The 26,924-nt window shown below is 45.4% G+C and overlaps 1 protein-coding gene across 1 annotated transcript; it reads right to left on the bottom strand.

Moving 5' to 3' along the window:
• On the bottom strand, positions 1–26,172 carry Kpol_406p1 (uncharacterized protein; the record flags this gene model as incomplete). Its single annotated transcript, XM_001642602.1, has 1 exon — positions 1–26,172. A coding segment is annotated over one exon (26,172 nt), but the record flags the coding sequence as incomplete, so codon positions are not given.
• Positions 26,173–26,924: the final 752 nt, after the last annotated feature.

Genomic DNA, 26,924 nt, shown 5'->3' with positions numbered 1-26,924 from the left:
GACATCGGTTTCGGTGTGGCTACCAGAGGATACAACTGTAGTGACTGGAGCTGGAACACCAGAAGAGGTGACTGGGTAGGTGGTAGAAGTGGTAACGACTTCACCTTCAGAGTCGGTAGTGGTGTAGAAAGAGATGACATCGGTTTCGGTGTGGCTACCAGAGGATACAACAGTAGTGACTGGAGCTGGAACACCAGAAGAGGTGACTGGGTAGGTGGTAGAAGTGGTAACGACTTCACCTTCAGAGTCGGTAGTGGTGTAGAAAGAGATGACATCGGTTTCGGTGTGGCTACCAGAGGATACAACTGTAGTGACTGGAGCTGGAACACCAGAAGAGGTGACTGGGTAGGTGGTAGAAGTGGTAACGACTTCACCTTCAGAGTCGGTAGTGGTGTAGAAAGAGATGACGTCGGTTTCGGTGTGGCTACCAGAGGATACAACAGTAGTGACTGGAGCTGGAACACCTGATGAGGTGACTGGGTAGGTGGTAGAAGTGGTAACGACTTCACCTTCAGAGTCGGTAGTGGTGTAGAAAGAGATGACGTCGGTTTCGGTGTGGCTACCAGAGGATACAACAGTAGTGACTGGAGCTGGAACACCAGAAGAGGTGACTGGGTAGGTGGTAGAAGTGGTAACGACTTCACCTTCAGAGTCGGTAGTGGTGTAGAAAGAGATGACATCGGTTTCGGTGTGGCTACCAGAGGATACAACAGTAGTGACTGGAGCTGGAACACCAGAAGAGGTGACTGGGTAGGTGGTAGAAGTGGTAACGACTTCACCTTCAGAGTCGGTAGTGGTGTAGAAAGAGATGACATCGGTTTCGGTGTGGCTACCAGAGGATACAACTGTAGTGACTGGAGCTGGAACACCAGAAGAGGTGACTGGGTAGGTGGTAGAAGTGGTAACGACTTCACCTTCAGAGTCGGTAGTGGTGTAGAAAGAGATGACGTCGGTTTCGGTGTGGCTACCAGAGGATACAACAGTAGTGACTGGAGCTGGAACACCAGAAGAGGTGACTGGGTAGGTGGTAGAAGTGGTAACGACTTCACCTTCAGAGTCGGTAGTGGTGTAGAAAGAGATGACATCGGTTTCGGTGTGGCTACCAGAGGATACAACAGTAGTGACTGGAGCTGGAACACCTGATGAGGTGACTGGGTAGGTGGTAGAAGTGGTAACGACTTCACCTTCAGAGTCGGTAGTGGTGTAGAAAGAGATGACGTCGGTTTCGGTGTGGCTACCAGAGGATACAACAGTAGTGACTGGAGCTGGAACACCTGATGAGGTGACTGGGTAGGTGGTAGAAGTGGTAACGACTTCACCTTCAGAGTCGGTAGTGGTGTAGAAAGAGATGACATCGGTTTCGGTGTGGCTACCAGAGGATACAACAGTAGTGACTGGAGCTGGAACACCAGAAGAGGTGACTGGGTAGGTGGTAGAAGTGGTAACGACTTCACCTTCAGAGTCGGTAGTGGTGTAGAAAGAGATGACGTCGGTTTCGGTGTGGCTACCAGAGGATACAACAGTAGTGACTGGAGCTGGAACACCAGAAGAGGTGACTGGGTAGGTGGTAGAAGTGGTAACGACTTCACCTTCAGAGTCGGTAGTGGTGTAGAAAGAGATGACATCGGTTTCGGTGTGGCTACCAGAGGATACAACAGTAGTGACTGGAGCTGGAACACCAGAAGAGGTGACTGGGTAGGTGGTAGAAGTGGTAACGACTTCACCTTCAGAGTCGGTAGTGGTGTAGAAAGAGATGACGTCGGTTTCGGTGTGGCTACCAGAGGATACAACAGTAGTGACTGGAGCTGGAACACCTGATGAGGTGACTGGGTAGGTGGTAGAAGTGGTAACGACTTCACCTTCAGAGTCGGTAGTGGTGTAGAAAGAGATGACGTCGGTTTCGGTGTGGCTACCAGAGGATACAACAGTAGTGACTGGAGCTGGAACACCAGAAGAGGTGACTGGGTAGGTGGTAGAAGTGGTAACGACTTCACCTTCAGAGTCGGTAGTGGTGTAGAAAGAGATGACGTCGGTTTCGGTGTAGCTACCAGAGGATACAACAGTAGTGACTGGAGCTGGAACACCTGATGAGGTGACTGGGTAGGTGGTAGAAGTGGTAACGACTTCACCTTCAGAGTCGGTAGTGGTGTAGAAAGAGATGACATCGGTTTCGGTGTGGCTACCAGAGGATACAACAGTAGTGACTGGAGCTGGAACACCTGATGAGGTGACTGGGTAGGTGGTAGAAGTGGTAACGACTTCACCTTCAGAGTCGGTAGTGGTGTAGAAAGAGATGACGTCGGTTTCGGTGTGGCTACCAGAGGATACAACAGTAGTGACTGGAGCTGGAACACCAGAAGAGGTGACTGGGTAGGTGGTAGAAGTGGTAACGACTTCACCTTCAGAGTCGGTAGTGGTGTAGAAAGAGATGACATCGGTTTCGGTGTGGCTACCAGAGGATACAACAGTAGTGACTGGAGCTGGAACACCAGAAGAGGTGACTGGGTAGGTGGTAGAAGTGGTAACGACTTCACCTTCAGAGTCGGTAGTGGTGTAGAAAGAGATGACGTCGGTTTCGGTGTGGCTACCAGAGGATACAACAGTAGTGACTGGAGCTGGAACACCTGATGAGGTGACTGGGTAGGTGGTAGAAGTGGTAACGACTTCACCTTCAGAGTCGGTAGTGGTGTAGAAAGAGATGACGTCGGTTTCGGTGTGGCTACCAGAGGATACAACAGTAGTGACTGGAGCTGGAACACCAGAAGAGGTGACTGGGTAGGTGGTAGAAGTGGTAACGACTTCACCTTCAGAGTCGGTAGTGGTGTAGAAAGAGATGACATCGGTTTCGGTGTGGCTACCAGAGGATACAACAGTAGTGACTGGAGCTGGAACACCTGATGAGGTGACTGGGTAGGTGGTAGAAGTGGTAACGACTTCACCTTCAGAGTCGGTAGTGGTGTAGAAAGAGATGACATCGGTTTCGGTGTGGCTACCAGAGGATACAACAGTAGTGACTGGAGCTGGAACACCAGAAGAGGTGACTGGGTAGGTGGTAGAAGTGGTAACGACTTCACCTTCAGAGTCGGTAGTGGTGTAGAAAGAGATGACATCGGTTTCGGTGTGGCTACCAGAGGATACAACAGTAGTGACTGGAGCTGGAACACCAGAAGAGGTGACTGGGTAGGTGGTAGAAGTGGTAACGACTTCACCTTCAGAGTCGGTAGTGGTGTAGAAAGAGATGACGTCGGTTTCGGTGTGGCTACCAGAGGATACAACAGTAGTGACTGGAGCTGGAACACCTGATGAGGTGACTGGGTAGGTGGTAGAAGTGGTAACGACTTCACCTTCAGAGTCGGTAGTGGTGTAGAAAGAGATGACATCGGTTTCGGTGTGGCTACCAGAGGATACAACTGTAGTGACTGGAGCTGGAACACCAGAAGAGGTGACTGGGTAGGTGGTAGAAGTGGTAACGACTTCACCTTCAGAGTCGGTAGTGGTGTAGAAAGAGATGACATCGGTTTCGGTGTGGCTACCAGAGGATACAACAGTAGTGACTGGAGCTGGAACACCTGATGAGGTGACTGGGTAGGTGGTAGAAGTGGTAACGACTTCACCTTCAGAGTCGGTAGTGGTGTAGAAAGAGATGACATCGGTTTCGGTGTGGCTACCAGAGGATACAACAGTAGTGACTGGAGCTGGAACACCTGATGAGGTGACTGGGTAGGTGGTAGAAGTGGTAACGACTTCACCTTCAGAGTCGGTAGTGGTGTAGAAAGAGATGACATCGGTTTCGGTGTGGCTACCAGAGGATACAACAGTAGTGACTGGAGCTGGAACACCAGAAGAGGTGACTGGGTAGGTGGTAGAAGTGGTAACGACTTCACCTTCAGAGTCGGTAGTGGTGTAGAAAGAGATGACATCGGTTTCGGTGTGGCTACCAGAGGATACAACAGTAGTGACTGGAGCTGGAACACCTGATGAGGTGACTGGGTAGGTGGTAGAAGTGGTAACGACTTCACCTTCAGAGTCGGTAGTGGTGTAGAAAGAGATGACATCGGTTTCGGTGTGGCTACCAGAGGATACAACTGTAGTGACTGGAGCTGGAACACCTGATGAGGTGACTGGGTAGGTGGTAGAAGTGGTAACGACTTCACCTTCAGAGTCGGTAGTGGTGTAGAAAGAGATGACATCGGTTTCGGTGTGGCTACCAGAGGATACAACTGTAGTGACTGGAGCTGGAACACCAGAAGAGGTGACTGGGTAGGTGGTAGAAGTGGTAACGACTTCACCTTCAGAGTCGGTAGTGGTGTAGAAAGAGATGACATCGGTTTCGGTGTGGCTACCAGAGGATACAACAGTAGTGACTGGAGCTGGAACACCTGATGAGGTGACTGGGTAGGTGGTAGAAGTGGTAACGACTTCACCTTCAGAGTCGGTAGTGGTGTAGAAAGAGATGACATCGGTTTCGGTGTGGCTACCAGAGGATACAACAGTAGTGACTGGAGCTGGAACACCAGAAGAGGTGACTGGGTAGGTGGTAGAAGTGGTAACGACTTCACCTTCAGAGTCGGTAGTGGTGTAGAAAGAGATGACATCGGTTTCGGTGTGGCTACCAGAGGATACAACAGTAGTGACTGGAGCTGGAACACCAGAAGAGGTGACTGGGTAGGTGGTAGAAGTGGTAACGACTTCACCTTCAGAGTCGGTAGTGGTGTAGAAAGAGATGACGTCGGTTTCGGTGTGGCTACCAGAGGATACAACAGTAGTGACTGGAGCTGGAACACCTGATGAGGTGACTGGGTAGGTGGTAGAAGTGGTAACGACTTCACCTTCAGAGTCGGTAGTGGTGTAGAAAGAGATGACATCGGTTTCGGTGTGGCTACCAGAGGATACAACAGTAGTGACTGGAGCTGGAACACCAGAAGAGGTGACTGGGTAGGTGGTAGAAGTGGTAACGACTTCACCTTCAGAGTCGGTAGTGGTGTAGAAAGAGATGACGTCGGTTTCGGTGTGGCTACCAGAGGATACAACAGTAGTGACTGGAGCTGGAACACCAGAAGAGGTGACTGGGTAGGTGGTAGAAGTGGTAACGACTTCACCTTCAGAGTCGGTAGTGGTGTAGAAAGAGATGACATCGGTTTCGGTGTGGCTACCAGAGGATACAACAGTAGTGACTGGAGCTGGAACACCAGAAGAGGTGACTGGGTAGGTGGTAGAAGTGGTAACGACTTCACCTTCAGAGTCGGTAGTGGTGTAGAAAGAGATGACATCGGTTTCGGTGTGGCTACCAGAGGATACAACAGTAGTGACTGGAGCTGGAACACCAGAAGAGGTGACTGGGTAGGTGGTAGAAGTGGTAACGACTTCACCTTCAGAGTCGGTAGTGGTGTAGAAAGAGATGACATCGGTTTCGGTGTGGCTACCAGAGGATACAACAGTAGTGACTGGAGCTGGAACACCAGAAGAGGTGACTGGGTAGGTGGTAGAAGTGGTAACGACTTCACCTTCAGAGTCGGTAGTGGTGTAGAAAGAGATGACGTCGGTTTCGGTGTGGCTACCAGAGGATACAACAGTAGTGACTGGAGCTGGAACACCAGAAGAGGTGACTGGGTAGGTGGTAGAAGTGGTAACGACTTCACCTTCAGAGTCGGTAGTGGTGTAGAAAGAGATGACGTCGGTTTCGGTGTGGCTACCAGAGGATACAACAGTAGTGACTGGAGCTGGAACACCTGATGAGGTGACTGGGTAGGTGGTAGAAGTGGTAACGACTTCACCTTCAGAGTCGGTAGTGGTGTAGAAAGAGATGACGTCGGTTTCGGTGTGGCTACCAGAGGATACAACAGTAGTGACTGGAGCTGGAACACCAGAAGAGGTGACTGGGTAGGTGGTAGAAGTGGTAACGACTTCACCTTCAGAGTCGGTAGTGGTGTAGAAAGAGATGACATCGGTTTCGGTGTGGCTACCAGAGGATACAACAGTAGTGACTGGAGCTGGAACACCAGAAGAGGTGACTGGGTAGGTGGTAGAAGTGGTAACGACTTCACCTTCAGAGTCGGTAGTGGTGTAGAAAGAGATGACATCGGTTTCGGTGTGGCTACCAGAGGATACAACAGTAGTGACTGGAGCTGGAACACCAGAAGAGGTGACTGGGTAGGTGGTAGAAGTGGTAACGACTTCACCTTCAGAGTCGGTAGTGGTGTAGAAAGAGATGACGTCGGTTTCGGTGTGGCTACCAGAGGATACAACAGTAGTGACTGGAGCTGGAACACCTGATGAGGTGACTGGGTAGGTGGTAGAAGTGGTAACGACTTCACCTTCAGAGTCGGTAGTGGTGTAGAAAGAGATGACGTCGGTTTCGGTGTGGCTACCAGAGGATACAACAGTAGTGACTGGAGCTGGAACACCAGAAGAGGTGACTGGGTAGGTGGTAGAAGTGGTAACGACTTCACCTTCAGAGTCGGTAGTGGTGTAGAAAGAGATGACATCGGTTTCGGTGTGGCTACCAGAGGATACAACAGTAGTGACTGGAGCTGGAACACCTGATGAGGTGACTGGGTAGGTGGTAGAAGTGGTAACGACTTCACCTTCAGAGTCGGTAGTGGTGTAGAAAGAGATGACATCGGTTTCGGTGTGGCTACCAGAGGATACAACAGTAGTGACTGGAGCTGGAACACCTGATGAGGTGACTGGGTAGGTGGTAGAAGTGGTAACGACTTCACCTTCAGAGTCGGTAGTGGTGTAGAAAGAGATGACATCGGTTTCGGTGTGGCTACCAGAGGATACAACTGTAGTGACTGGAGCTGGAACACCAGAAGAGGTGACTGGGTAGGTGGTAGAAGTGGTAACGACTTCACCTTCAGAGTCGGTAGTGGTGTAGAAAGAGATGACGTCGGTTTCGGTGTGGCTACCAGAGGATACAACAGTAGTGACTGGAGCTGGAACACCTGATGAGGTGACTGGGTAGGTGGTAGAAGTGGTAACGACTTCACCTTCAGAGTCGGTAGTGGTGTAGAAAGAGATGACATCGGTTTCGGTGTGGCTACCAGAGGATACAACAGTAGTGACTGGAGCTGGAACACCTGATGAGGTGACTGGGTAGGTGGTAGAAGTGGTAACGACTTCACCTTCAGAGTCGGTAGTGGTGTAGAAAGAGATGACGTCGGTTTCGGTGTAGCTACCAGAGGATACAACAGTAGTGACTGGAGCTGGAACACCTGATGAGGTGACTGGGTAGGTGGTAGAAGTGGTAACGACTTCACCTTCAGAGTCGGTAGTGGTGTAGAAAGAGATGACGTCGGTTTCGGTGTGGCTACCAGAGGATACAACAGTAGTGACTGGAGCTGGAACACGTGATGAAGTGACTGGGTAGGTGGTAGAAGTGGTAACGACTTCACCTTCAGAGTCGGTAGTGGTGTAGAAAGAGATGACATCGGTTTCGGTGTGGCTACCAGAGGATACAACAGTAGTGACTGGAGCTGGAACACCTGATGAGGTGACTGGGTAGGTGGTAGAAGTGGTAACGACTTCACCTTCAGAGTCGGTAGTGGTGTAGAAAGAGATGACGTCGGTTTCGGTGTAGCTACCAGAGGATACAACAGTAGTGACTGGAGCTGGAACACCTGATGAGGTGACTGGGTAGGTGGTAGAAGTGGTAACGACTTCACCTTCAGAGTCGGTAGTGGTGTAGAAAGAGATGACGTCGGTTTCGGTGTGGCTACCAGAGGATACAACAGTAGTGACTGGAGCTGGAACACCTGATGAGGTGACTGGGTAGGTGGTAGAAGTGGTAACGACTTCACCTTCAGAGTCGGTAGTGGTGTAGAAAGAGATGACATCAGTTTCGGTGTGGCTACCAGAGGATACAACAGTAGTGACTGGAGCTGGAACACCTGATGAGGTGACTGGGTAGGTGGTAGAAGTGGTAACGACTTCACCTTCAGAGTCGGTAGTGGTGTAGAAAGAGATGACATCGGTTTCGGTGTGGCTACCAGAGGATACAACAGTAGTGACTGGAGCTGGAACACCAGAAGAGGTGACTGGGTAGGTGGTAGAAGTGGTAACGACTTCACCTTCAGAGTCGGTAGTGGTGTAGAAAGAGATGACATCGGTTTCGGTGTGGCTACCAGAGGATACGACAGTAGTGACTGGAGCTGGAACACCAGAAGAGGTGACTGGGTAGGTGGTAGAAGTGGTAACGACTTCACCTTCAGAGTCGGTAGTGGTGTAGAAAGAGATGACATCGGTTTCGGTGTGGCTACCAGAGGATACAACAGTAGTGACTGGAGCTGGAACACCAGAAGAGGTGACTGGGTAGGTGGTAGAAGTGGTAACGACTTCACCTTCAGAGTCGGTAGTGGTGTAGAAAGAGATGACATCGGTTTCGGTGTGGCTACCAGAGGATACAACAGTAGTGACTGGAGCTGGAACACCTGATGAGGTGACTGGGTAGGTGGTAGAAGTGGTAACGACTTCACCTTCAGAGTCGGTAGTGGTGTAGAAAGAGATGACATCGGTTTCGGTGTGGCTACCAGAGGATACAACAGTAGTGACTGGAGCTGGAACACCAGAAGAGGTGACTGGGTAGGTGGTAGAAGTGGTAACGACTTCACCTTCAGAGTCGGTAGTGGTGTAGAAAGAGATGACATCGGTTTCGGTGTGGCTACCAGAGGATACAACAGTAGTGACTGGAGCTGGAACACCTGATGAGGTGACTGGGTAGGTGGTAGAAGTGGTAACGACTTCACCTTCAGAGTCGGTAGTGGTGTAGAAAGAGATGACATCGGTTTCGGTGTGGCTACCAGAGGATACAACAGTAGTGACTGGAGCTGGAACACCTGATGAGGTGACTGGGTAGGTGGTAGAAGTGGTAACGACTTCACCTTCAGAGTCGGTAGTGGTGTAGAAAGAGATGACATCGGTTTCGGTGTGGCTACCAGAGGATACAACAGTAGTGACTGGAGCTGGAACACCAGAAGAGGTGACTGGGTAGGTGGTAGAAGTGGTAACGACTTCACCTTCAGAGTCGGTAGTGGTGTAGAAAGAGATGACATCGGTTTCGGTGTGGCTACCAGAGGATACAACAGTAGTGACTGGAGCTGGAACACCTGATGAGGTGACTGGGTAGGTGGTAGAAGTGGTAACGACTTCACCTTCAGAGTCGGTAGTGGTGTAGAAAGAGATGACATCGGTTTCGGTGTGGCTACCAGAGGATACAACAGTAGTGACTGGAGCTGGAACACCTGATGAGGTGACTGGGTAGGTGGTAGAAGTGGTAACGACTTCACCTTCAGAGTCGGTAGTGGTGTAGAAAGAGATGACGTCGGTTTCGGTGTGGCTACCAGAGGATACAACAGTAGTGACTGGAGCTGGAACACCTGATGAGGTGACTGGGTAGGTGGTAGAAGTGGTAACGACTTCACCTTCAGAGTCGGTAGTGGTGTAGAAAGAGATGACATCGGTTTCGGTGTGGCTACCAGAGGATACAACAGTAGTGACTGGAGCTGGAACACCTGATGAGGTGACTGGGTAGGTGGTAGAAGTGGTAACGACTTCACCTTCAGAGTCGGTAGTGGTGTAGAAAGAGATGACGTCGGTTTCGGTGTGGCTACCAGAGGATACAACAGTAGTGACTGGAGCTGGAACACCAGAAGAGGTGACTGGGTAGGTGGTAGAAGTGGTAACGACTTCACCTTCAGAGTCGGTAGTGGTGTAGAAAGAGATGACATCGGTTTCGGTGTGGCTACCAGAGGATACAACAGTAGTGACTGGAGCTGGAACACCAGAAGAGGTGACTGGGTAGGTGGTAGAAGTGGTAACGACTTCACCTTCAGAGTCGGTAGTGGTGTAGAAAGAGATGACATCAGTTTCGGTGTGGCTACCAGAGGATACAACAGTAGTGACTGGAGCTGGAACACCTGATGAGGTGACTGGGTAGGTGGTAGAAGTGGTAACGACTTCACCTTCAGAGTCGGTAGTGGTGTAGAAAGAGATGACATCGGTTTCGGTGTGGCTACCAGAGGATACAACTGTAGTGACTGGAGCTGGAACACCAGAAGAGGTGACTGGGTAGGTGGTAGAAGTGGTAACGACTTCACCTTCAGAGTCGGTAGTGGTGTAGAAAGAGATGACATCGGTTTCGGTGTGGCTACCAGAGGATACGACAGTAGTGACTGGAGCTGGAACACCAGAAGAGGTGACTGGGTAGGTGGTAGAAGTGGTAACGACTTCACCTTCAGAGTCGGTAGTGGTGTAGAAAGAGATGACATCAGTTTCGGTGTGGCTACCAGAGGATACAACAGTAGTGACTGGAGCTGGAACACCAGAAGAGGTGACTGGGTAGGTGGTAGAAGTGGTAACGACTTCACCTTCAGAGTCGGTAGTGGTGTAGAAAGAGATGACATCGGTTTCGGTGTGGCTACCAGAGGATACAACTGTAGTGACTGGAGCTGGAACACCAGAAGAGGTGACTGGGTAGGTGGTAGAAGTGGTAACTAATTCACCTTCAGAGTCGGTAGTGGTGTAGTAAGAGATGACATCGGTTTCAGTGTGGCTGCCAGAAGTAATAGTGGTGGTGACTGGAGCTGGAACACCAGAAGAAGTGACTGGGTAGGTGGTAGAAGTGGTAACTAATTCACCTTCAGAGTCGGTAGTGGTGTAGTAAGAGATGACATCGGTTTCAGTGTGGCTGCCAGAAGTGATAGTGGTGGTGACTGGAGCTGGAACACCAGAAGAAGTGACTGGGTAGGTGGTAGAAGTGGTAACTAATTCACCTTCGGAGTCGGTAGTGGTGTAGTAAGAGATGACATCGGTTTCAGTGTGGCTGCCAGAAGTGATAGTGGTGGTGACTGGAGCTGGAACACCAGAAGAAGTGACTGGGTAGGTGGTAGAAGTGGTAACTAATTCACCTTCAGAGTCGGTAGTGGTGTAGTAAGAGATGACATCGGTTTCAGTGTGGCTGCCAGAAGTGATAGTGGTGGTGACTGGAGCTGGAACACCAGAAGAAGTGACTGGGTAGGTGGTAGAAGTGGTAACTAATTCACCTTCGGAGTCGGTAGTGGTGTAGTAAGAGATGACATCGGTTTCAGTGTGGCTGCCAGAAGTGATAGTGGTGGTGACTGGAGCTGGAACACCAGAAGAAGTGACTGGGTAGGTGGTAGAAGTGGTAACTAATTCACCTTCGGAGTCGGTAGTGGTGTAGTAAGAGATGACATCGGTTTCAGTGTGGCTGCCAGAAGTGATAGTGGTGGTGACTGGAGCTGGAACACCAGAAGAAGTGACTGGGTAGGTGGTAGAAGTGGTAACTAATTCACCTTCGGAGTCGGTAGTGGTGTAGTAAGAGATGACATCGGTTTCAGTGTGGCTGCCAGAAGTGATAGTGGTGGTGACTGGAGCTGGAACACCAGAAGAAGTGACTGGGTAGGTGGTAGAAGTGGTAACTAATTCACCTTCAGAGTCGGTAGTGGTGTAGTAAGAGATGACATCGGTTTCAGTGTGGCTGCCAGAAGTGATAGTGGTGGTGACTGGAGCTGGAACACCAGAAGAAGTGACTGGGTAGGTGGTAGAAGTGGTAACTAATTCACCTTCGGAGTCGGTAGTGGTGTAGTAAGAGATGACATCGGTTTCAGTGTGGCTGCCAGAAGTGATAGTGGTGGTGACTGGAGCTGGAACACCAGAAGAAGTGACTGGGTAGGTGGTAGAAGTGGTAACTAATTCACCTTCGGAGTCGGTAGTGGTGTAGTAAGAGATGACATCGGTTTCAGTGTGGCTACCAGAAGTGATAGTGGTGGTGACTGGAGCTGGAACACCAGAAGAAGTGACTGGGTAGGTGGTAGAAGTGGTAACTAATTCACCTTCAGAGTCGGTAGTGGTGTAGTAAGAGATGACATCGGTTTCAGTGTGGCTGCCAGAAGTGATAGTGGTGGTGACTGGAGCTGGAACACCAGAAGAAGTGACTGGGTAGGTGGTAGAAGTGGTAACTAATTCACCTTCGGAGTCGGTAGTGGTGTAGTAAGAGATGACATCGGTTTCAGTGTGGCTACCAGAAGTGATAGTGGTGGTGACTGGAGCTGGAACACCAGAAGAAGTGACTGGGTAGGTGGTAGAAGTGGTAACTAATTCACCTTCAGAGTCGGTAGTGGTGTAGTAAGAGATGACATCGGTTTCAGTGTGGCTGCCAGAAGTGATAGTGGTGGTGACTGGAGCTGGAACACCAGAAGAAGTGACTGGGTAGGTGGTAGAAGTGGTAACTAATTCACCTTCGGAGTCGGTAGTGGTGTAGTAAGAGATGACATCGGTTTCAGTGTGGCTACCAGAAGTGATAGTGGTGGTGACTGGAGCTGGAACACCAGAAGAAGTGACTGGGTAGGTGGTAGAAGTGGTAACTAATTCACCTTCAGAGTCGGTAGTGGTGTAGTAAGAGATGACATCGGTTTCAGTGTGGCTGCCAGAAGTGATAGTGGTGGTGACTGGAGCTGGAACACCAGAAGAAGTGACTGGGTAGGTGGTAGAAGTGGTAACTAATTCACCTTCAGAGTCGGTAGTGGTGTAGTAAGAGATGACATCGGTTTCAGTGTGGCTACCAGAAGTGATAGTGGTGGTGACTGGAGCTGGAACACCAGAAGAAGTGACTGGGTAGGTGGTAGAAGTGGTAACTAATTCACCTTCAGAGTCGGTAGTGGTGTAGTAAGAGATGACATCGGTTTCAGTGTGGCTGCCAGAAGTGATAGTGGTGGTGACTGGAGCTGGAACACCAGAAGAAGTGACTGGGTAGGTGGTAGAAGTGGTAACTAATTCACCTTCAGAGTCGGTAGTGGTGTAGTAAGAGATGACATCGGTTTCAGTGTGGCTGCCAGAAGTAATAGTGGTGGTGACTGGAGCTGGAACACCAGAAGAAGTGACTGGGTAGGTGGTAGAAGTGGTAACTAATTCACCTTCAGAGTCGGTAGTGGTGTAGTAAGAGATGACATCGGTTTCAGTGTGGCTGCCAGAAGTGATAGTGGTGGTGACTGGAGCTGGAACACCAGAAGAAGTGACTGGGTAGGTGGTAGAAGTGGTAACTAATTCACCTTCAGAGTCGGTAGTGGTGTAGTAAGAGATGACATCGGTTTCAGTGTGGCTGCCAGAAGTGATAGTGGTGGTGACTGGAGCTGGAACACCAGAAGAAGTGACTGGGTAGGTGGTAGAAGTGGTAACTAATTCACCTTCAGAGTCGGTAGTGGTGTAGTAAGAGATGACATCGGTTTCAGTGTGGCTGCCAGAAGTGATAGTGGTGGTGACTGGAGCTGGAACACCAGAAGAAGTGACTGGGTAGGTGGTAGAAGTGGTAACTAATTCACCTTCAGAGTCGGTAGTGGTGTAGTAAGAGATGACATCGGTTTCAGTGTGGCTGCCAGAAGTGATAGTGGTGGTGACTGGAGCTGGAACACCAGAAGAAGTGACTGGGTAGGTGGTAGAAGTGGTAACTAATTCACCTTCAGAGTCGGTAGTGGTGTAGTAAGAGATGACATCGGTTTCAGTGTGGCTGCCAGAAGTGATAGTGGTGGTGACTGGAGCTGGAACACCAGAAGAAGTGACTGGGTAGGTGGTAGAAGTGGTAACTAATTCACCTTCGGAGTCGGTAGTGGTGTAGTAAGAGATGACATCGGTTTCAGTGTGGCTGCCAGAAGTGATAGTGGTGGTGACTGGAGCTGGAACACCAGAAGAAGTGACTGGGTAGGTGGTAGAAGTGGTAACTAATTCACCTTCAGAGTCGGTAGTGGTGTAGTAAGAGATGACATCGGTTTCAGTGTGGCTGCCAGAAGTGATAGTGGTGGTGACTGGAGCTGGAACACCAGAAGAAGTGACTGGGTAGGTGGTAGAAGTGGTAACTAATTCACCTTCGGAGTCGGTAGTGGTGTAGTAAGAGATGACATCGGTTTCAGTGTGGCTGCCAGAAGTGATAGTGGTGGTGACTGGAGCTGGAACACCAGAAGAAGTGACTGGGTAGGTGGTAGAAGTGGTAACTAATTCACCTTCGGAGTCGGTAGTGGTGTAGTAAGAGATGACATCGGTTTCAGTGTGGCTGCCAGAAGTAATAGTGGTGGTGACTGGAGCTGGAACACCAGAAGAAGTGACTGGGTAGGTGGTAGAAGTGGTAACTAATTCACCTTCGGAGTCGGTAGTGGTGTAGTAAGAGATGACATCGGTTTCAGTGTGGCTACCAGAAGTGATAGTGGTGGTGACTGGAGCTGGAACACCAGAAGAAGTGACTGGGTAGGTGGTAGAAGTAGTAACTAATTCACCTTCAGAGTCGGTAGTGGTGTAGTAAGAGATGACATCGGTTTCAGTGTGGCTGCCAGAAGTAATAGTGGTGGTGACTGGAGCTGGAACACCAGAAGAAGTGCTTGTTTTTGTTATTGTGTTTGATGTGACGGAATTGTAGGAGTTTGTTGAAATTGACTTGAAGTTTTCTGTTAAATCATCGTTTACGTTATAAGTTTTAGATTGTAATGACAGGAATGAATGGCATAATTTTTCTGAGCTTGACATTGACGAATAAATAGACATTAAAGAAGACGAATTATAATAACCTATAGTTGAAAGAGCTGTTGTGATAGGCTTACTGGTCAAAACATTATCCGAAATAGTAGAAGGACCTAAACCAGATGAATCAATAAACAAAACCGATTCATCACTAATACTTCGAACCGAAGTTCCTGACTCTTCTATATTAGATGAAATCGAAATGACTGGGAAAGTAGTAGTGTCAGTGGACACATTACCTTCAGAATCTGTGGTAGTGAAAGTGGATACTTCCAATGATTCCTCAGATGATCTGGAGGTGTGCTCAACTGGGTAAGTAGTGGTACCTGTGGACACATTACCCTCAGAATCAGTGGTAGTGAAAGTGGATACTTCCAATGATTCCTCAGATGATCTGGAGGTGTGCTCAACTGGGTAAGTAGTGGTGCCAGTGGACACATTACCTTCAGAATCAGTGGTAGTGAAAGTGGATACTTCCAATGATTCCTCAGATGATCTGGAGGTGTGCTCAACTGGGTAAGTAGTGGTGCCAATGGACACATTACCCTCAGAATCTGTGGTAGTGAAAGTGGATACTTCCAATGATTCCTCAGATGATCTGGAGGTGTGCTCAACTGGGTAAGTAGTGGTACCTGTGGACACATTACCCTCAGAATCTGTGGTAGTGAAAGTGGATACTTCCAATGATTCCTCAGATGATCTGGAGGTGTGCTCAACTGGGTAAGTAGTGGTACCTGTGGACACATTACCCTCAGAATCTGTGGTAGTGAAAGTGGATACTTCCAATGATTCCTCAGATGATCTGGAGGTGTGCTCAACTGGGTAAGTAGTGGTGCCAGTGGACACATTACCCTCAGAATCTGTGGTAGTGAAAGTGGATACTTCCAATGATTCCTCAGATGATCTGGAGGTGTGCTCAACTGGGTAAGTAGTGGTGCCAGTGGACACATTACCTTCAGAATCAGTGGTAGTGAAAGTGGATACTTCCAATGATTCCTCAGATGATCTGGAGGTGTGCTCAACTGGGTAAGTAGTGGTGCCAGTGGATACATTACCCTCAGAATCTGTGGTAGTGAAAGTGGATACTTCCAATGATTCCTCAGATGATCTGGAGGTGTGCTCAACTGGGTAAGTAGTGGTGCCAGTGGACACATTACCCTCAGAATCTGTGGTAGTGAAAGTGGATACTTCCAATGATTCCTCAGATGATCTGGAGGTGTGCTCAACTGGGTAAGTAGTGGTACCTGTGGACACATTACCCTCAGAATCTGTGGTAGTGAAAGTGGATACTTCCAATGATTCCTCAGATGATCTGGAGGTGTGCTCAACTGGGTAAGTAGTGGTACCTGTGGACACATTACCCTCAGAATCTGTGGTAGTGAAAGTGGATACTTCCAATGATTCCTCAGATGATCTGGAGGTGTGCTCAACTGGGTAAGTAGTGGTGCCAGTGGACACATTACCCTCAGAATCTGTGGTAGTGAAAGTGGATACTTCCAATGATTCCTCAGATGATCTGGAGGTGTGCTCAACCGGGTAAGTAGTGGTGCCAGTGGATACATTACCCTCAGAATCTGTGGTAGTGAAAGTGGATACTTCCAATGATTCCTCAGATGATCTGGAGGTGTGCTCAACTGGGTAAGTAGTGGTGCCAGTGGACACATTACCTTCAGAATCTGTGGTAGTGAAAGTGGATACTTCCAATGATTCCTCAGATGATCTGGAGGTGTGCTCAACTGGGTAAGTAGTGGTGCCAGTGGATACATTACCCTCAGAATCTGTGGTAGTGAAAGTGGATACTTCCAATGATTCCTCAGATGATCTGGAGGTGTGCTCAACTGGGTAAGTAGTGGTGCCAGTGGACACATTACCCTCAGAATCTGTGGTAGTGAAAGTGGATACTTCCAATGATTCCTCAGATGATCTGGAGGTGTGCTCAACTGGGTAAGTAGTGGTGCCAGTGGACACATTACCTTCAGAATCAGTGGTAGTGAAAGTGGATACTTCCAATGATTCCTCAGATGATCTGGAGGTGTGCTCAACTGGGTAAGTAGTGGTACCTGTGGACACATTACCCTCAGAATCTGTGGTAGTGAAAGTGGATACTTCCAATGATTCCTCAGATGATCTGGAGGTGTGCTCAACTGGGTAAGTAGTGGTACCTGTGGACACATTACCCTCAGAATCTGTGGTAGTGAAAGTGGATACTTCCAATGATTCCTCAGATGATCTGGAGGTGTGTTCAACTGGGTAAGTGATGGTACCGGTGGAAACGTTACCTTCAGAGTCTGTAGTGGTGAAAGTGGAAACTTCTAACGATTCCTCAGAAGATCTGGAGGTGTGTTCAACTGGGTAAGTAGTGGTACCGGTGGAAACGTTACCTTCAGAGTCTGTAGTGGTGAAAGTGGAAACTTCCAATGATTCCTCAGAAGATCTAGAGGTGTGTTCAACTGGGTAAGTAGTGGTGCCAGTGGACACATTACCCTCAGAATATGTGGTAGTGAAAGTGGATACTTCCAATGATTCCTCAGATGATCTGGAGGTGTGCTCAACTGGGTAAGTAGTGGTACCTGTGGACACATTACCCTCAGAATCTGTGGTAGTGAAAGTGGATACTTCCAATGATTCCTCAGATGATCTGGAGGTGTGCTCAACTGGGTAAGTAGTGGTGCCAGTGGACACATTACCCTCAGAATCTGTGGTAGTGAAAGTGGATACTTCCAATGATTCCTCAGATGATCTGGAGGTGTGCTCAACTGGGTAAGTAGTGGTACCTGTGGACACATTACCCTCAGAATCTGTGGTAGTGAAAGTGGATACTTCCAATGATTCCTCAGATGATCTGGAGGTGTGCTCAACTGGGTAAGTAGTGGTGCCAGTGGACACATTACCCTCAGAATCTGTGGTAGTGAAAGTGGATACTTCCAATGATTCCTCAGATGATCTGGAGGTGTGCTCAACTGGGTAAGTAGTGGTACCTGTGGACACATTACCCTCAGAATCTGTGGTAGTGAAAGTGGATACTTCCAATGATTCCTCAGATGATCTGGAGGTGTGCTCAACTGGGTAAGTAGTGGTACCTGTGGACACATTACCCTCAGAATCTGTGGTAGTGAAAGTGGATACTTCCAATGATTCCTCAGATGATCTGAAAGTGTGCTCAACTGGGTAAGTAGTGGTGCCAGTGGACACATTACCTTCAGAATCTGTGGTAGTGAAAGTGGATACTTCCAATGATTCCTCAGATGATCTGGAGGTGTGCTCAACTGGGTAAGTAGTGGTACCTGTGGACACATTACCCTCAGAATCTGTGGTAGTGAAAGTGGATACTTCCAATGATTCCTCAGATGATCTGGAGGTGTGTTCAACTGGGTAAGTAGTGGTGCCAGTGGACACATTACCCTCAGAATCTGTGGTAGTGAAAGTGGATACTTCCAATGATTCCTCAGATGATCTGGAGGTGTGCTCAACTGGGTAAGTAGTGGTGCCAGTGGACACATTACCCTCAGAATCTGTGGTAGTGAAAGTGGATACTTCCAATGATTCCTCAGATGATCTGGAGGTGTGCTCAACTGGGTAAGTAGTGGTGCCAGTGGACACATTACCTTCAGAATCAGTGGTAGTGAAAGTGGATACTTCCAATGATTCCTCAGATGATCTGGAGGTGTGCTCAACTGGGTAAGTAGTGGTACCTGTGGACACATTACCCTCAGAATCTGTGGTAGTGAAAGTGGATACTTCCAATGATTCCTCAGATGATCTGGAGGTGTGCTCAACTGGGTAAGTAGTGGTACCTGTGGACACATTACCCTCAGAATCAGTGGTAGTGAAAGTGGATACTTCCAATGATTCCTCAGATGATCTGGAGGTGTGCTCAACTGGGTAAGTAGTGGTACCTGTGGACACATTACCCTCAGAATCTGTGGTAGTGAAAGTGGATACTTCCAATGATTCCTCAGATGATCTGGAGGTGTGCTCAACTGGGTAAGTAGTGGTACCTGTGGACACATTACCCTCAGAATCTGTGGTAGTGAAAGTGGATACTTCCAATGATTCCTCAGATGATCTGAAAGTGTGCTCAACTGGGTAAGTAGTGGTGCCAGTGGACACATTACCTTCAGAATCTGTGGTAGTGAAAGTGGATACTTCCAATGATTCCTCAGATGATCTGGAGGTGTGCTCAACTGGGTAAGTAGTGGTACCTGTGGACACATTACCCTCAGAATCTGTGGTAGTGAAAGTGGATACTTCCAATGATCCCTCAGATGATCTGGAGGTGTGTTCAACTGGGTAAGTAGTGGTGCCAGTGGACACATTACCCTCAGAATCTGTGGTAGTGAAAGTGGATACTTCCAATGATTCCTCAGATGATCTGGAGGTGTGCTCAACTGGGTAAGTAGTGGTACCTGTGGACACATTACCCTCAGAATCTGTGGTAGTGAAAGTGGATACTTCCAATGATTCCTCAGATGATCTGGAGGTGTGCTCAACTGGGTAAGTAGTGGTGCCAGTGGACACATTACCCTCAGAATCTGTGGTAGTGAAAGTGGATACTTCCAATGATTCCTCAGATGATCTGGAGGTGTGCTCAACCGGGTAAGTAGTGGTGCCAGTGGATACATTACCTTCAGAATCAGTGGTAGTGAAAGTGGATACTTCCAATGATTCCTCAGATGATCTGGAGGTGTGCTCAACTGGGTAAGTAGTGGTACCTGTGGACACATTACCCTCAGAATCTGTGGTAGTGAAAGTGGATACTTCCAATGATTCCTCAGATGATCTGGAGGTGTGCTCAACTGGGTAAGTAGTGGTACCTGTGGACACATTACCCTCAGAATCTGTGGTAGTGAAAGTGGATACTTCCAATGATTCCTCAGATGATCTGGAGGTGTGCTCAACTGGGTAAGTAGTGGTACCTGTGGACACATTACCCTCAGAATCTGTGGTAGTGAAAGTGGATACTTCCAATGATTCCTCAGATGATCTGGAAGTGTGCTCAACTGGGTAAGTAGTGGTGCCAGTGGACACATTACCCTCAGAATCTGTGGTAGTGAAAGTGGATACTTCCAATGATTCCTCAGATGATCTGGAGGTGTGCTCAACTGGGTAAGTAGTGGTACCTGTGGACACATTACCCTCAGAATCTGTGGTAGTGAAAGTGGATACTTCCAATGATTCCTCAGATGATCTGGAGGTGTGCTCAACTGGGTAAGTAGTGGTGCCAGTGGACACATTACCCTCAGAATCTGTGGTAGTGAAAGTGGATACTTCCAATGATTCCTCAGATGATCTGGAGGTGTGCTCAACTGGGTAAGTAGTGGTGCCAGTGGACACATTACCCTCAGAATCTGTGGTAGTGAAAGTGGATACTTCCAATGATTCCTCAGATGATCTGGAGGTGTGCTCAACTGGGTAAGTAGTGGTGCCAGTGGATACATTACCCTCAGAATCTGTGGTAGTGAAAGTGGATACTTCCAATGATTCCTCAGATGATCTGGAGGTGTGCTCAACTGGGTAAGTAGTGGTGCCAGTGGACACATTACCCTCAGAATCTGTGGTAGTGAAAGTGGATACTTCCAATGATTCCTCAGATGATCTGGAGGTGTGCTCAACTGGGTAAGTAGTGGTGCCAGTGGACACATTACCTTCAGAATCAGTGGTAGTGAAAGTGGATACTTCCAATGATTCCTCAGATGATCTGGAGGTGTGCTCAACTGGGTAAGTAGTGGTACCTGTGGACACATTACCCTCAGAATCTGTGGTAGTGAAAGTGGATACTTCCAATGATTCCTCAGATGATCTGGAGGTGTGCTCAACTGGGTAAGTAGTGGTACCTGTGGACACATTACCCTCAGAATCTGTGGTAGTGAAAGTGGATACTTCCAATGATTCCTCAGATGATCTGGAGGTGTGTTCAACTGGGTAAGTGATGGTACCGGTGGAAACGTTACCTTCAGAGTCTGTAGTGGTGAAAGTGGAAACTTCTAACGATTCCTCAGAAGATCTGGAGGTGTGTTCAACTGGGTAAGTAGTGGTACCGGTGGAAACGTTACCTTCAGAGTCTGTAGTGGTGAAAGTGGAAACTTCCAATGATTCCTCAGAAGATCTAGAGGTGTGTTCAACTGGGTAAGTAGTGGTGCCAGTGGACACATTACCCTCAGAATATGTGGTAGTGAAAGTGGATACTTCCAATGATTCCTCAGATGATCTGGAGGTGTGCTCAACTGGGTAAGTAGTGGTACCTGTGGACACATTACCCTCAGAATCTGTGGTAGTGAAAGTGGATACTTCCAATGATTCCTCAGATGATCTGGAGGTGTGCTCAACTGGGTAAGTAGTGGTGCCAGTGGACACATTACCCTCAGAATCTGTGGTAGTGAAAGTGGATACTTCCAATGATTCCTCAGATGATCTGGAGGTGTGCTCAACTGGGTAAGTAGTGGTACCTGTGGATACATTACCCTCAGAATCTGTGGTAGTGAAAGTGGATACTTCCAATGATTCCTCAGATGATCTGGAGGTGTGCTCAACTGGATGTGTAGCATTTGATAATGTTTGATGTGATTCTTCCGAGGAAATAAGATCAGTTGTGTGATCAGTGTTATTTTGTGATATTGCATTTTGGTATGATGATGATGTGGTATCTGTATATTCGTCCGATGTTGATAATAGATTACTGGAATCAACATTTGTGGCACCCTCAGAAATTGAATTGTTGAGTTCACTTGAGGTGCTTGAAACTACAATTGAACTATTTGTGATAAATGAAATGGTAGCTTCTGAAAGACCAGATGAGCTCAATAAATGTTGTGACGATATAGGGAATGGAGTATAGACGATGTATAGCGTCGCTGTTGTCTCATATCCATCAGAGCCAGTAAATATTGTAGTAATAGTAGAGGCAGTAATTTCATTGAAAACTGATCTTTCCTCGTAGCTGGTAGTTTCATAGCCTCTTTTAGGAGTTAGAACAAAATAAATTGTTTGAGTAGTTTCCTCTCCGTCTTGGCCAGAGATAGTTGCGATAAATGTAGAATACGTTGAAGTAAACGATAAAGGAGCTGCTACTATTGCGGTAGAAGTGGTTCCACGTATAGGAGTTCTTACGAAATAAATTATTTCAGTTGTCTCATTTCCATCAGAACCTGTAAAGGTTACAAAACTAGTTGATAAAGTTATTGTTGAACTGTCAGTTCCAAAAGAATAGCTTATTGAGATAGTGGTTCTCATCGGTGTGGCAATAATATAAATTGTTTCTATTGTCTCACTACCATCGTCATCAGTTAATGTACTTACAATGGTAGATAATGTAAATGTAGTAGAATCAGTTACAGCAGTATATGACGTGACACTGGAGTGGGTATAAGTCTTGTAGACAAAGTAAATGATATCAGTAGTCTCGATTCCCGAAGAATCTGTACTAATAATAGTTAATGTTGAATACGTTGAAGTCCCTACGCCGTTCCATTCTTTAAATGTAGTACTGCTACTAATATGCCATGGAGTTTCGACTACAAATATAGTTTGTGTAGCCACATTACTGGAATTATCAATATAGGTAGAAAAAATTGTTGAAATTGTGGAACTAAATGACCCAGTCCAGTACGTATAAGAAGTGGTAACACTACTTTTTGGTGGTGTCACGACATAAAAAATGGTTTCTATTGTAGAAAATCCATCGCTATCAACATGGGTGGTGGTTAACGTTAAATAGGTACTAGCAAATGTATCAGAACCTTGGTAGAATACAGTTGAAGTTAATCTAAAATCAGGGGAATTGACGTAATATATTGTCTCTGTAATTTCAATGCCGAAACTGTCAGTGATAGTCGTAATAACTGTTGAAACTGTTGAAACTGATCTCATAGACCAATTGGAAATAGAAGTTACAGTTGATTTTCTGATAGGTGTACTAACATAATAAACTGTTTCAGTTGTCTCCATCCCATCATCACCAGTAAGAGTTCTAATTAAAGTTGAATATGTAGAACTTTGAAGAGCACCAGGACTGAATACAAATGAAGTTGTGGCACGTACAGGTGTATAAACAAAATAGACTGTTTCTGTTGTTTCATTACCATCATTATCTCTAATTGTTGTAACTAGGGTTGAATATGTTTCTGTACGTAAATCCATCCAGTGCGAATAACTTGTGGAAGTGGTATCCCTTTTAGGTTTTTCGACAAAATAAACAGTTTCGGTAATTTCTTCACCAATGGAATTAGTTACCGTGGTTATTAATGTGGAGAATGTCGACGTAAATAACACATCTCTAGCGGTATATGACGTACTAGTATAATAACGTAAAGGACTATTAACGTAATAGATCGTTTCTGTAATGTCAAATCCATCACTATTTAGATATGTAGTAATCAGGGTTGAAAATGTAGAGGTGTCAGCACTGTTCCATCCCATGAATGATGTCGAAGTTAAAACATGTTGAGGTGTCCCTATAATGTACACAATTGTAGTAGTTTCCAAACCATCACTTCCAACTGAAATTATTTCTGATGTTGAATATGTTGAGGTTTGGGAATTCTGCCATGCAGTAATCAAAGAACTTGTTGTCACACGATAAGGAGTAAAAACAAGATAAACAAGCTCAGTAGTTAATATTCCGTCTAAACCAGTTACCGTAGTCATATATGTCGAATATGTTTCGGTTTCGGTTTCTTTCCACGGAGTATGTTTAGTAACAGTAGTTACATGAGTTGGTGTTTCAACCAAATAAATAGTACGTGTCCATGCACCAAAAAATGTACTTGAATATCCATAACTTGTAATTATAGTCGTCAAAAATGTAGAAGTATAGTCACCACCCCATGGAACATATGATATTTCACCTGTATCGATTGGAGTCTCTATAAAGTAAATTGTGAGAGAAGATAGTAACCCATTCGATATGGAGGTTGAGAATAAACTAATAAATGTTCCTGTCCAAGAAGTAAAAACTGTTGTTACACCAACTTCTGTAGGAACAGCAACATAATATATGGTTTCTGTGGTTTCAAATCCATCAGTACCTATTAGTGTAGATATAATTGTAGAAACTGTGGTGGTAATAGAACTTCCGGATAATGGGAAATATTGAGTGCTTGTCATCTTTCTTGGAGGAGTCATTATATAATATATTGTCTCTGTTGTTTCATTTCCTAAATAGTCAACTTCAGTAATTATTTCTGTGGAATAAGTGGATGAAAATGACCCAGTCCAATATGTATATTGGTATGATGTGGATTTTCTAATTGGTGTCTCAACTACATATACAGATAAGGTCCACAAAGCTAAGAGGTCATCAATATAATCTAAAGTTGTATAAACACTTGTGGAAATAGTTGAGGTATAAGATCCGGTCCATGGAATGAAAGTAGTCTGGGGTGGTATTGAAGGAGTTTCGACAACGTACACAGTAATCGTTGAAATAATACCATCATTACCTGTTGAAGTGGTAGTGAATATTCTACTAGTTGTGACATATGAACCAGTCCAAGAAACTAAAGTTGTAGACTGAGCCGCATTGACAGGTAATAATACATAGTAAATCACTTCCCATTGATAATTGTAAATTCCACCTGTTTTTACGGTAACTGTAGATATTGTTGATCTTGAAGTACCCGTAAAACTACCTTGTATATATCGTGTACTAGTAAAGCTTTTAGCAGGGGTAAAAATGTAATAAATTGTTTCAGTGGTAGACTCCCCATCATAACCTACAACAGTTGTTGTCCTTACTGATTGAGAGATATATTTATTATCCCATGCACTTGTTAAACTAGTGAACTGTGTCGATCTTATTGGTGTAGATAAATAATATAACGGGTATACCCATAAACCAAAGAAAATTAAGAAGAAACCAAATGCCAATGTGTAACCACTTTGATTATAAGTTGTATAAGACCCAGTCCAAGGCGTAACTACATAATAACCCCACGGGAAAGGTGTTTCTACGTAAAAGATTGTTTTAATAGTTGAATATTTGTCATTGCCAACAATTGTTGTAAAACCTTCCGAATAAGTTAACGTGTAATATCCACTCCATGGAGCTGTTGTAGTCGTATAGAATAAGGCGTCAGGAATGGCAACATAATATGTTGTTTCAGTGGTTTCAATACCTTGAGCGTTTGTAACAGTTTGAAATAATGTACCATATGTATTAGACACTGTACCAGCTCCACCTCTAGTTGTAAAGGTGATGGTAGAACGATAAGTTGGAGTATAAATTAAATATATGAATTCTGTAGTCACATTGCCGTCCTCTCCAAAATACGAAACAATTATTGTAGAATATGTCGTAGTAAAAGAGAAACTTCCAGGGTAAGTGGCTCTAGTAGTCGACAAATAAATTGGTATATGGATATAGTAGAAGGTTGTAGTCAAAGTGCTAATTGGGATAAAAAATAAATAGACAGTGCTATATGACACAGAAGTAGAATAATACGTTGTGTATGAACCTGTCCATGGTGATGTAATTCCTACACCAGGGTTTCTAGTAGTCCAAACATAGTAAATAGTACCAGTAGTCAAAATGCCGTCTGAACCTGTTGTTACGGTTTTGGATGTAGCATGTGTCGTTAAATAATTACCAGTCCAACCTTCAGTGGTTGTTGTCTTTAAAAAATTGGTTGGAATAGCAACATAATATGTTGTTTGAGTAGTTTCATTACCGTTAACATCTGTCACAGTATTATATATAGTAGAATACGTTGAAGTTGAAGCAGCATTGAAGTTACTCGTAACTGATATCGTGGTTGTTGAACGACGATATGGGGTTGCCACATAGTAGATGGTTTCTGTTGTTACATTTCCATCTTTTCCTGTAAATACGAATACTGAGGTAGATGTAGTCGAAGTTATCGATCCATTATAACCCCCAGTGCTTCTAGAAGTGGAATAATTACGCGGAATGGCGATAAAATAATACGTAGTGGTATAAGTAGTATTTCCCAAGATTAAATGAAATTCTGTACTATATGATACACTAGTAGAATAAAATGTGGTATATGTTCCTGTCCAAACACTTGTGATAGATATACCAGGAGATCTAGTAGTATAGACATAATAAACGGTTCCAACCGTATCAGTACCATCACTTCCCTTTGTAGTAATTAACGAGGCGCTCGTTGTCATATAAGTCTCTCTCCAGATCGAAGTAGTAGTTGATAAGTAAAAATTATTTGGTATCGCAACTTGATAAATGTAAAGAGTGGTATAATATCCATCTGTCCCTAAGGTATAAGTTGAAATTGTGCTATAAGTAGTTGCTGCAGCTCCAACATATTGTGTTGCTCTCGATGATGTAGTAATTGCAGTGTTAAAAATTGGATAATAAGTAATAGTAACATATACAACTGTCTGATACCCATTAGCAACACCTAGTGTGGTTGAAGATCTGGTTGCGAGTGAAGAGGTACTGATTCCATTAACAAATGTAAGTATTGACGTTGATGTCGTACCCCTAGGCGTGTATATGTAATAATATGTCGTTGTAGTGACAAAGATAATAAGATTTGTTGTTGTTGAGTATGATGCAGAATATGTATAAGCAAAGGTACCAGTCCAATAAGTACTGTAATATATTGTCGTATCCGCCAGTACTGGTACAAGAATCGCAGCTAATAATAGCAAACTTGATAAAATGGATTTCAAACGCATGTCAAACCCGATAATTAGATATTGTATCTCTGCTGATTTATATTATTTTTCTTATCTTTATTTTTGTAGTTTTTTTGTTTGTTTTTTGAGAATTTATAGTATCTTAACTGTGATAAAAAAGAATGAATAACTGAATAGTAATAAAGACAATTCAGATACCAATCTATCTTTAATTATATAACAAGTAATTCAATGTAACAATAAAAATTTACAAAGAATGCTTTTTGGCCTCCTGAAAAAAAAGGAAGATTACACATATAAATGTAAAATATCACAAAATTATATATATATATATTTGATAATCAAACTAAGCCAAACTATTTTAAAGTTTCCAAAGTTAACCATATCATAGAGAACAAGTAATTTAATTGAGTGTATACAAAAAGAAAAATTAAAATAAAATTTTAAGGGAAACGCCAGGGAATATGGAAGAGGAGAGTAAAGAATTAATTTTGTTATCTTGAAAAAATATAAAAATCTTGGTAGTACAACATTTATTTTTAAAAAAGAAGAAAAAACCTTTTCCTAATAAAGAATGCAAAAGGCTTTGAGGCCAAACAACAACAAAATAAGATTAATATCAAGCTGTAAAGCAAATTCAGAGATTTTGAGCTTTATGACCTGTTGGGAGAAATTCAGGATTAGGCATCGTTCAACGAAAACGAAGTTAAAAAAAATCAAATGAAAGTATTGAACCAAGTACGTCTTTTTATGATTATGTGTAACTAGGACATAAATTGTATAGGGAAATT

This window comes from Vanderwaltozyma polyspora, genomic scaffold, assembly GCF_000150035.1.
Source record: "Vanderwaltozyma polyspora DSM 70294 KpolScaffold406 genomic scaffold, whole genome shotgun sequence".
NCBI classification, from domain to species: domain Eukaryota; kingdom Fungi; phylum Ascomycota; class Saccharomycetes; order Saccharomycetales; family Saccharomycetaceae; genus Vanderwaltozyma; species Vanderwaltozyma polyspora.
Note: the sequence above shows the minus strand (reverse complement) of the source record. Positions and strands in the feature narration are given on the sequence as shown.